General features: G+C 40.7%; 1 protein-coding gene across 1 annotated transcript; it reads left to right on the forward strand.

Annotated features, from left to right (window-relative positions):
- The first annotated feature begins 6,113 nt into the window (after nt 1-6,113).
- Nucleotides 6,114-12,047, forward strand: LOC109864909 (glutaredoxin domain-containing cysteine-rich protein 1). Its single transcript, XM_020452979.2, has 4 exons — nt 6,114-6,630; nt 9,514-9,753; nt 10,108-10,173; nt 11,603-12,047. The coding sequence occupies exons 1-4, from the start codon at nt 6,214-6,216 to the stop codon at nt 11,780-11,782; spliced, it is 903 nt and encodes a 300-aa protein (XP_020308568.1). The 5' UTR covers nt 6,114-6,213; the 3' UTR covers nt 11,783-12,047.

A 12,047-nucleotide genomic window follows, 5' to 3' on the forward strand; every position in this document is an offset into this window, starting at 1 on the left:
CAATTTAGTGGATGTAAACTTCTGACCCACTGGAATTGTGATACAGTGAATTATAAGTGAAATAATCTGTCTGTAAACAATTGTTGGAAAAATGACTTGTGTCGTGCATAAAGTAGATGTCCGAACCGACTTGTCGAAACTATAGTTGTTAACAAGAATATTGTGGAGTGGTTGAAAAACAAGTTTTAATGACTTCAACCTAAGTGTATGTAAACTTCCGACTTCAACTGTTCATGTCAGCTGGTGGTTTTTTTTCTGTGTCATTTTACTCAGACAAAGTTTGCAGCATGACCAGCCACACCAAAGAAATTAGTTCTAGCAGTATCAGTAGCAATCTTAATATGTTATTATTGTCTAGAGAGATGCTTAGCAGTCTAATCCAGGGTGATTTACATAGCCATCAGTGGAGGCTTGTGGTAGTAGCTATAGGAGGACGGGTTCATTCATTGAATTGGCTGGGATGGAATAAATGGAAATGACTCAAACGTGGTTTCCATATGTTTGATGTGTTTGACAGCTTTCTATTTATTCCATTCCAGCCATTACAATGAGCCCTACCTCCTATGGCTCATCCCACCAGCCTCCTCTGACATTCATAGAACTTATTGTGAACCTGGCTGCTTGATCAATATTTGTGGCTGGACACAACTGAGGTTTGTGGCTTCCCCTCTAAGATATATGAACATATACTAGTCTGTCAGTCTGGATTGTATTCACATTCGACTTTTATAGAATAGAATAGAATAGAATAGAATAGAATAGAATAGAATAACTTTATTTTTCCCAGAGGGAATGCCGGTATGGTCAGGATTGTAGGTTTGATTCCTGCTGGGGCCAAGGATACGAAAATGTATTCACGCACTACTGCAAGTTGCTTTGTATAAACACATCTGCTAAAATGCAATATATTGTTTATTATGCCATAGTATAAATCGTTGTTTCTTTTCAAATTACATGAAATGATTGATTTGTGATAATTCAAGGAGATAGTAGTACCAGATACACCTATGACATACAACTTGCCTCCTGCTCCTGTCAACCCACTGATCTATGAGAACTATGTTTGGAAAGTAGAAGATACATTCAAGCAGACCAGCATATCTGTGGAGGTGTGAGAAACGCTGAAAGTGTGAGAAGTATTAAATCTACAAGAACACAATACTATTCATGTTTAATGCATGTTAAAGATATATATATATATATATATATATACAAATTTGAATAGATTATGGATATGATGATGACATATTCAAAGAGAACTAGAAAAACCACACCCACAGTTGGATATATATCTCTTGCAAAGATTTCATTTTTCTCTCTCCACCTAATTGAACATCCGCATGCCACCACAGGGGTTTTGGTTCTATGGCTCCTAAGGTTGCTTAGCAACAGTGACAAGAAGCCTGCCCCTTTGATTATGTGCGTGGTGTTTTTTTTTATTGCATATCATTCAAAAAAAATGACAACTCACCCCTCTACATGCCTTGCCCCTGTCAAAGCAGTTTGAATTGTCATGAAACCCTGCATGTTTTGGGTTTTGTTCAGTTCTGCTATAATGATCACAATGGCTGCCATTGTTCGACCGAATTGACATGTGGGACAATATAAGCCAAATCCAACATGTTAATAAAACATTTTAGGACAGAGCTTTAACAACTCTAATTACACCATTGATTGAACTGGACAGTGGTATATAGACTAAACATGACAGCATTGTAAGGGGAATTGAGCAACTGAATTGTCTGAATTGCCTTCATGCCTTGGATTCAATCCTTTTCATCTGCACAATAAATGATGTAACGCACCTCTTAACTGTTATGATTGCACAGATCTTATTTAATGCCCCTTAGAAGAGCATACTGCAAATGTAACTTGAGCAGGAGATTTCTTTAATAAAGCATGCGCTGCTCATCAAAGATAATTTCCCCTCAAGGCTCTGGCAATAGCAGAGATACAATTCAGAAGCAAGGAAGGAACAGAGCAACAGAGCTACGATTCAAAAGCAAGGAAGGAGCACCAACTGAAATGGTTCACTACATTTACATTTAGACTGAGTAGCCTATCTTGCAATATGGCTTAAATATGGCTTAAAGGGCGGTAGGCCTATTGATAGAGATGAACACCATAGAACGCTGGAGCTACTCTATACAAAATTCACATCCTTACCATAAAGTAACTCATTTAATTTGTTAATAGCTTATGTCATTTGATTTAAGATGACAGGTACTTCCGGTTTTCCATCTGAGGAATGGTCATTTAGATAAACACGGTTACCATGAAGCAGGAAGTTCAATCTAATGCACCATCCTCTCGTTGTAGGCCATTTGGCCGGGTAGACCACAGTCTTTCATGGACTTAGCTTGTTTGATTTGATTCGATTTGATTATGTTGGCATTACTGCCCACTCTTGTTGTAATGGGACCTGCAATTATCTTTGCCTCTCTCTACAGTCAAAGGTCTTGGGTCTGAGAAACCGGCAGCACTGCTACTGACCACACGCTAGGACTGTGCAGCATAAGTCTGACCACACAGAGAGATGAGTGTGTGTGTGTGTGTGTGGCTTTCTCCATAATCAGATAAGAGCCCAGTAAATGCCGACCACTGAGCTGAACTAATGTAACAGAGTCAAGGACAGATGATCTTAATAAAGATGTGAATACCAAGAGGACCTTCGCCTCTCCTGAGTCCATACAGAAGTTGCAGCGATGGGACAAGACTTTAACTACCAATTGGATATCACAAAATTGGGTAAAAAAAATATATATTTGTCATCTTAATAAATGTCAACTAAAACATGGTGCATGCTAGCCTAAGTACCAGTCTGTTTGGCATGACAATGAGTTGCCATGCTAGCCTAAGTACCAGTCTGTCAACTACAGATCCGGGTTCGATCCCAGCCTGTGTCGCATCCGGCCGAGACCGGGAGATCCATGAGGCAGCTGCCCAATTGGCCCAGCATCGTCCGGGTTGGGGGAGGGTTTGGCCGGACAGGATGTCCTTGTCCCATCGCGCTCTAGCGACTCCTTGTGACAGGCCGGGCACATGCACGCTGACTTCGGTCGCCAGCTGTAGTGTTTCCTCCGACACATTGGTGCGGCTGGCTTCCGGGTTAAGCGAGCAGTGTGTCAAGAAGCAGTGCTGCTTGGCAGGGTCGTGTTTCGGAGGACGCATGGCTCTCGACCTTCGACTCTCCTGAGTCCGTATGGGAGTTGCAGTAATGGGACAAAACTGTAACTATCAATTGGATATCACGAAATTGGGGAGAAAAAAAAAATATATATTTGGCATCTTAGTTTCTTTCTGATTATTAGTATGGCTGTCTCTCAACGAGATGTACTCCTCTCACTCTTTCCTGTTCAGTGGGTTGGAACGATTTGCTAATGGGGGAGATTGATCCCTCGTTCAGCCCCAGGGAGTGAGCTGAGCCAGGCTCATAGATACAGGCATTAGTCCTTGTCTCTCTAGCCCTTTAGGAGGTAATGGGCCAGCCTGTTATTTCACTGCAAATTTAATTCCAGTCTGCCCTCTGGTGGATGTTGTTCTATTATACTTGGGGGATGGATCAGGTTGATTGCCATGTAAAGGGAACCTTTGAGTGAGCGCAAAGACTTTGACTCCTAACAGCTAAAATAGAATATAATAGAATGGAGTAGAATGGAATTGAATTGAATAGATACATTTTTTTAAAACAACTCATTTGTGAAGGGCTTATTCTTGATCACAGTCTCTCACTTCTTTTCTGAATCTAATCAAACCAGCGTTGTGTTCATCAGGGCACACAATGATTAAAAACGTTTCTTATTGGAGTCTAGATAGTCCGGCCTTGTTTCAGTCCATTTTCTTCCATTTGGTGCCAAATGAACACGGCCCAGATAAAATGGCAGATGTTTTTTACTGAAGTCAGTGACATAACAATGAATGTACAGTTTTTCAGGGTTCTCTATCGTGTGATGTTTTGTTTTTACATGATTCTCTTTACTGATCATGAGCCTACTCTTTGATGCCTTGGGTGTGGGAGGAGGTGCAGTCTAACATTGTGTTGTGATACGTTTGATAAGCCAATAGCTAATCCCAGAACCATCTGTCATGAGAGACTAGCCAATAGCATGAAGTGGGGATGAAAGCCTGATAGGTTAAGGGAAGGTCCCCTTTGAGGCCCAGTTGCTCTGTCGGACACAAATATGACATTTAGAGGGAAAGACACTGCCCTTAACCATAGAAGACCTATTGGGTGTTCAAAAGGTCATTCCCTACCCACTTTTATTGACATGGCTTGAAGTTAGTTGATTTGACATATAATTCATGTTAGCTGACTACTCAATCAAATATTGGCTAGTCGTTGAACTGATCTCTGTGCACAGTGGGTGCATGGATAATCTCAGCTGCTTGCGGTAACTAGTCTTACAGACACTATCACTACAACAGCTTCACCACAGGGGGTATTGGCGTTGACTGTCCAATGTACCCTGTGCACCTACTAATCCACGAGAGTCATACTGTTCTGTTCTTGTCACCTCCCCACACTAGCTTCTCACCACTATCCATTTGGCCCTAGCAGTACAATGAAATAACCCATTACAGACTAAACTAAATCTCTATAGCAGCTTTAAAGGGGCAATCAGCAGAAGCTACATTCATTTTTGGACTCAGAAATAAATTGTATGTACCTATTGATTCTTGAAAAATATAACTTATAAATGCCTCATGAGCTTAGTTTAACTGTCATACCAGAACCCAAAATATAAACTTGTTTACTCCAATGTTTGTAAACAAAGTAAATGTCAACAAACAATGTAGCCTCAGTTTAAGGTTGAAACTATAATTTAGATAACATGGATGGTCATTCCTTGCATCCATAGCTCTGTCTATGAATTTGAGAGTGATTAAATTTCTCCAGCCCCATCCCTCAGCTTTTACCAAAACAGGGAAAATGCTTTGTTATTGTTTCTACTGCTGATTGCCACTTTAATGTTCTCATATCATCAAAAAATCTATGAGAGTACGAGAGTCGCCTCAGATCAATAGGAGTTGGCACCACAGCCGATCTCATAGTACTAGGCCTCTGAGGCACCAGTAAGTGCCATCCCACTTCCCCCTGGTCTGTCTCATCGGCACATGCGACGACATGGATAGCTGGGCACAGGGATGAGGGGTCAGGGCCCATCTTCCCTCAGAGGCTGACCTGGGCCACTCAAACAAAGTGGTCTTGTCACGGCTCTAGCTAAAGTACCAAGGTACCATATTTGCACAAAGACACTTCAACACCTGTGACACAATAAATGTCTGAGGCAGTATCTTTATGTCTGAGGCAAGGTGTTTCTGCAGACACACCATGGTATTGTGTGGCCGTGATACATTATACGGTCTGGTCCACTACTGTTGGGTGAGGTGTGTTTGATGAACACCTTTCCCTGACGCCGGCTCTACGATGGGTGTAACAGCAGCCTTGCTTTCCCCCAGAGTTCAAAGGGAGGGAAATGTACACCAATGAGGACAAAGGATGTATGGACGTCCCCTTATGTCATTCATTCATGTTCAACAGGTGTGTGCATGTAGTCACAACACAATTCTGAGGAGGCACTTACTGCCAAGCACAATGCCTCGGCCTTCACACAATTCAAATGGTCACAATCTTCCTCATCCAGGGTGTGTGTTGGTGTTGGAGACTTGGAATGTCTGTAAGACAATAGATGAGATTTTCTTCCTAAACAGACATATTATGTAATGAATGATCACCGGTTCAAATCAGATCCCTATGGAAAATCAGTCACACAAGTGCAATGTGAAAGTGTACCTTGTTCAGGCAAATGTTACTTTGTACAATTTTGGCAGGCTGGAGACTGATCCGTCCCAGTTTGTTCAAAACTGTTTTGCCAGTTTGTTCAAAACTGTTTTGTCAAATCTTCAGAGAAAACTGCAAAGTGTGATGAATTATTCAGCAGGGGCTATCGGTTTACTTTAGGTTGCTTTTCTCTGTTACCATGGTAGAAATACATGCATTATTTACTGGTCCTGTACTGCAACTTCAAGAGTGAGGCAGCTTAGGACTGCCAGTCTTTTTTAGAACTCTTCAAACTGTGAGGATTACTCTAGTAATCCATGAGGAAAAAATAGTTTGTCTAGTCAAAGGTGGTTATGTTAAGCTTCGAATGAAAGAAGAAGGGGACTGCAAAGCACCTTTCTGGACCATGTAATCTACTACTGGGTTTTCCAATGGAGGAGACAATGTTGACACTGCCGGGTGAAGAGAAGCCCCAGAAGCAGCTGAGGTTCCGCGTGGCTTCGGGGAATAGCGGTCGGGTGCTGAAGGAGATTTTTAAAGATGAGGGGCCATCAGACTCGTTGGATTCAGACTGCACCAGTAGTTTGGATGTAGACCGGATCAGTACACCTTCCACAAGTGGAGATGCTAACGGTCATGGTTTTCTGTATGGGTTTCTGGGCTCCGAGTTGGATTATAGCGAGAGTGAGCCAGACGATCTGCTCATGTATGCGGGGACCTCAAAGGACAGAGCACCGATCAGCCACAAGCGTGTCAACATCCTCAGCAACAATGGGACTGTGAGGGGAGTCAAGCACAAAGTCAGTGCAGGTCAGGCCTTATTTGAAAATCTCCCTAATGCATTTGGGGTAAGTGATCTAGGTGAAAGTATGATGAATATGTGTTGTACCTTTTCAGTGTTTTTTCATAGTTCTCATTTGTTTGCTAGTGCATCACAGCAAAATTGAGAATGGTAAATAAATTCTAGTGTTAAATTCAAAACCCAAAACTGTTAATATTGTCCCACACTACACAGAGTTAATGTAACACTTTCACATAATGTTAACTCAGTAAATAGATAAAAGTAACATGTCAACACTGGTTATTATTGCATTCACTCTACACAGTGTTAAAAAACAGCAGAGTCTATGTTTTAATTGAATAGTTGACTACCTTTTAACAGTGTAGGGTGTCAGCTTAAATTATAGACACTATAAATCTTACAGGCTCCATATAACATAATAAACATGATTTAATATTCTAAACATTTGTCTGCATAAAATATCAAAAGATGCTTTATAACCTAGAAAGTATCTTTATAACCAAGGGAAAACAGGTGCTGTTTATATCCTCGTCTCATATAATAAATTACAAGACCGAGTACAGCACAGCACACGTTCTAATTAGTATACAAGGTAAACCAGGTTTAAACATCCAAATTAACCGATCACTCTCTCAATATTGTTTTTCTCTCAAAACCCACTACTGGTAGAAAACAATAATAAAGCAAGTTCTGCTGAGACTGAGGCTGTCCTAATATGGACACCGTAGACCGCTGAGTGTTAATGACATCGCATAACTGTTTGTCATATGCATTACGTCCATATATGTAAAAGGCCAGTATCCAACCTCCTCCACAATGTCACTGGCTGACATCTGGTTACAGGTAGTCACTCTCAGTCCCTGGACAAATGAAAACAAAGGAGGACAAGGTCACTTGGGAATGAATGATGCATTTCGTTAAATGTTTCAAGAGAAGCTAATCAGGTTAATTAATTATCTATACTTTGCTTTCTAGCATTTTCTGTGTAAAGAGTTAATGAGCAGTAAGCATCATTAGATAACTTGCATTAAAGCACAATATGGGAATTATGTGAGACTCCTAGAGCAGGATTTGGTGGTAATGGAATGAGGCCTGTGAAAAGAGTGCATAGTGTTGCCAGCCAGGCGTAGAGAGGGATTACCTGTGTGGTTACTCAGGGCTGTAGTAGATACACAACACTGTCTGCCAGATATGGTGTACTGAATACTGTATGGGCTGCAGAGGAGGTTGGTGGGAGGAGCTATAGGAGGACGGGCTCATTGTAATGGTTGGAATGGAACTAATGGAAAGGAGTCAAATGTGGTTTTCATATGTTTTTGACATGTTTAATAACATTCCATTCCAGCCATTACAATGAGCCCGTCCTCCTATAGCTCATCCTACCAGCCTCCTCTGATAGGCTGTAGTGTTACACAGACTAGATAGTTCAGTTACTGTAGCTGCAATTAATAACAAACAAAGAAGAAGTGCCCTTTTGAAACAAGTTACAAGTTGAATACATTTCCACAGTCAAAGTTGAATTTCACATTAAACAGAGAGGATTTTGTTAACTCATATTTTCGAGTCAAATGGTACTTTTCCCCTCTATGTTCATAAAATTGGAAATCTGGTCTGGCCATTGTTACGATTGTGAAATGTAATCTTTAGGAGCCCGTTATCTGGACAAAGATTAAGTCTCAAAGCTATTTCAACAGAGATAAACCATTTATTTTTAATCCATGACTAGGTTTATTAATCTGTGTCTGGGAAACAGGCTCATAATATGCTATATTTAAAGGGTCTGCAGTATAGTGTTTTCAAACTACTGTGTGAAAAGAAAGTAAATGTAAAGAAAGCTATAAAACAGCCCAAATATGCCTGAAATATAGAATTAAAGCTCTGTAATTTTCCAATATATGAAAACTTGACTTTGAGGGATTGAAACATTGCAATACTACAAGATGTCTGCATATAAAATACATAGATGACAGAATATATCAAATTCCAGGTACTGTAGTGAGCTTCAAAAGTATTGGGACAGTGACAATGTAGTTGTTGTTTTGGCTCTATACTCAATCATTTTGGATTTGAAATTACACAATGACTAAAGTGCAGACTGTCAGCTTTAATTTGAGGCTATTTTCATCCATATAAGGTGAACCATTTAGAAATTTCAGCATAAAAAATGCTAACCTCCCTTGTTATTGTAATGGTGAGAGGAGGTTAGCATGTCTTGGTTGTATGATATTTGTGCGTCTGTAACTTTCTCACTAATCATTATTCACATTTCATTCAGGATTATCCTTAATCATGGTAGCATCCACATTAATGTAGAAGTGTTTAGAAAATATATTATATTCTTATTTACAATAAAAGTGACTTCAAAATGGCACAATAACATTATTTTCCATTAATTCCTATTGGGCACAAAACAATCTGAAACACAACCAAAACAAACAGCAAACGCATCCAACAAGTTTGTAAAGTCACAAGCTTGATGTAGTCATTGTGTGCTATAAATATGGGACCAAATACATAACTTTTTACTACTGTAATACACATATAAGTGAATTTGTCCCAATACTTCTGGTCTTCTTAAATGGGGGGACTATGTACAAACAGTGTTGTAATTTCTAAACGGTTACCTGATCTCAACCCAATTGAACACTGGAGACTGGAGCGGGGCCTGAGACAGCGTTTTCCACCACCATTAACACAACACCAAATGATGGAATTTATTGTGGAAGAATGGTGTCACATCCCTCCAATAGAGTTCCAGCCACTTGTTTAATCTATGTCAAGGTGCATTGAAGCTGTTCTGGCTCGTGGTGGCCCAACGCCCTATTAAGACACTTTATGTTGGTGTTTATTTATTTTGGCAGTTACCTTTTTATAGATGGTTAATCACATACAGCAACTCATTGAATTTTTTATGTGTTTTCCTTTCTAGCCGAAGTTGACACTAGAGTTTGGGCGGATAGTGATATACACCACCAGCTTCCGAGTAGTAAGGGCCACATTTGAGAGGTGTGAGTTGGTCCGGAAGATCTTCTCCAACCACAGGGTCAAGTTCCTGGAAAAGAACATAGCCCTGGACTGTGAGTATGGGAAGGACCTGGAGGAACGATGCAAGCACGTGGGTGAACCTCCCTCGCTACCAGTCGTGTTCATCGATGGACACTATCTCGGGGTCAGAGCTTTCACTTGTTCATACAGTTCATTTAAACATTCCTGAGCCTGTATTAATAAACCATCTCAGACTAGGAGTGCTGATTTAGAATCAGTGTGGCATTTTATATCATAACGAATAAGATAACATGGACAGAGGGACCTGATACAGCACTCCTACTCTAAAATGCTTTATGAGTACTGTTGACTTTTGAAATTACTACCGTCCTATTGTGAAACATTATAGCTCGTATTACCCTCAAACAAAATATATAATCCACCTTGAACATATCAGTGTTATGACCATACATCTATGAAATAATCATATGTTTAGTAAGGATATGAGGAATCTTACACTATGATAATAACTTTGCAGGGTGCTGAAAAAATATTGGGCATGAATGAATCAGGAGAACTTCAGGATCTTCTGGCCAAAATTGAGGTAATTGTTCATCAAGTACCACCATGCGACAGATATAATACGTTCAGTAATAACACAGGTAACTGCACAGTTATTAACTAGTTAAATGTCATGTTTCAAATGATGCCTCTGTCCAAACAAACATCAATGAAACACAGGCAAGCAGTAGAGCACTTCTATACCACATTGGCTACTCATCTACTGTGACAAAATACCAGTTCTATGTATCTGTGATCTAGAGCAGTGGTTCCCAGTCCTAGTCCTGGGGACCCAAAGCCTGATGATAAGTTGATGATTTGAATCAGGTGTGTAGTGCTTTGATTAAAATCATCAACACCTGATGACAAGTTGATGATTTGAATCAGGTGTGTAGTGCTTTGATTCAAATCATCAACACCTGATAACAAGTTGATGATTTGAATCAGGTGTGTAGTGCTTTGATTCAAATCATCAAAGCCTGATGACAAGTTGATGATTTGAATCAGGTGTGTAGTGCTTTGATTCAAATCATCAAAGCCTGATGACAAGTTGATGATTTGAATCAGGTGTGTAGTGCTTTGATTCAAATCATCAAAGCCTGATGACAAGTTGATGATTTGAATCAGGTGTGTAGTGCTTTGATTCAAATCATCAAAGCCTGATGACAAGTTGATGATTTGAATTAGATGTGTAGTGCTTTGATTCAAATCATCAAAGCCGGATGACAAGTTGATGATTTGAATCAGGTGTGTAGTGCTAAGGCAAAAACAAAGGACCAGGATTAAGAACCAGTGATCTAGAGAGATACAAAGTACAGAATAGGAATAGAAGGCCTTAATTCCATTCCCCCTTCAGCCCAGCAGTGGAGAATGAATGAAGAATAAACCTCAGTCAGATATGACATCAATAATAGATCAGGGAACTGACATAAATGATGCACGGGCATCAATAAATGGCCATCAATAATGGAAGGCTCGTTATTGATTCTCATCCAACAAATTTGTTCACACACACGGGTGAGAGTCATATCACTCAGGGGTGGCAAATTGAGGTTGTGTGAACTGAAGTGATTCAAACAGAGCCAAGATACTTACACAGGCATAGTGTTCTGAAAAAAGCTCTGTATTTAACCCTTTCCTCTCAGGGAAAATTTCAGCAGAATACAAGGCCATGTTGGCAAGCTATCAAAGCAAAGAGCCCAATTAGGCTTACTACAATGCAGCAGAGCAAACCCCCAAAGATCTTGCATACAGTACCGAACTATGCTAAACTATGAATTTAGCCAGTGGCATGACTGGCGTGTGTGTGTGTGTGTGTGTGTGTGTGTGTGTGTGTGTGTGTGTGTGTGTGTGTGTGTGTGTGTGTGTGTGTGTGTGTGTGTGTGTGTGTGTGTGTGTGTGTGTGTGTGTGTGTGTGTGTGTGTGTGTGTTTGTGTATGTTTGTGTGTGAGTGCATGTGCCTTTTCCCCCAGAGGGTACAGCACCCCCATACGTGCCAGACCTGTGGGGGCTTTGCCTTCGTCCCGTGCCCCATGTGCCATGGTAGCAAGATGTCTGTTTTCCGCAACTGCTTCACAGACTCTTTCAAAGCCCTGAAGTGCACCTGGTGCAACGAGAACGGCCTGCAGCCCTGTTCCAGCTGCAGCCAATGACGACTCCAAGTGCCTGACCCCAATATCCCCATTCCCTAGGCCCTTCACCAGGGCCACATGTTGTATGTTGCCCATAATAGGACAGCCTGAGATAAAAACATGTCCTGCTGAGATTGTCCTAATATGGACACCGTACATATGGACCGCATCAGCGATAATGCTTTGCACAGCATGTTTTTTTGTCTCAATAAAACTGTGTTTTCAAGAAAATATGATTTGGTGTAAGTTCTATTATCTGCGGTGCATGTACACCCCATTGATCAAG

This window comes from Oncorhynchus kisutch, linkage group LG19 (genome assembly GCF_002021735.2).
Source record: "Oncorhynchus kisutch isolate 150728-3 linkage group LG19, Okis_V2, whole genome shotgun sequence".
In the NCBI taxonomy this organism is placed as follows: domain Eukaryota; kingdom Metazoa; phylum Chordata; class Actinopteri; order Salmoniformes; family Salmonidae; genus Oncorhynchus; species Oncorhynchus kisutch.

Excerpts from the sequence above, each read along its gene's own strand:
- LOC109864909 (XM_020452979.2), top strand. The coding sequence starts at position 6,214 with ATGGAGGAGACAATGTTGACACTGCCGGGTGAAGAGAAGCCCCAGAAG. Across the intron at positions 6,631-9,513 it reads ATCTCCCTAATGCATTTGGG|CCGAAGTTGACACTAGAGTT; the intron begins GTAAGTGATCTA and ends TTTCCTTTCTAG. Across the intron at positions 9,754-10,107 it reads TCGATGGACACTATCTCGGG|GGTGCTGAAAAAATATTGGG; the intron begins GTCAGAGCTTTC and ends ATAACTTTGCAG.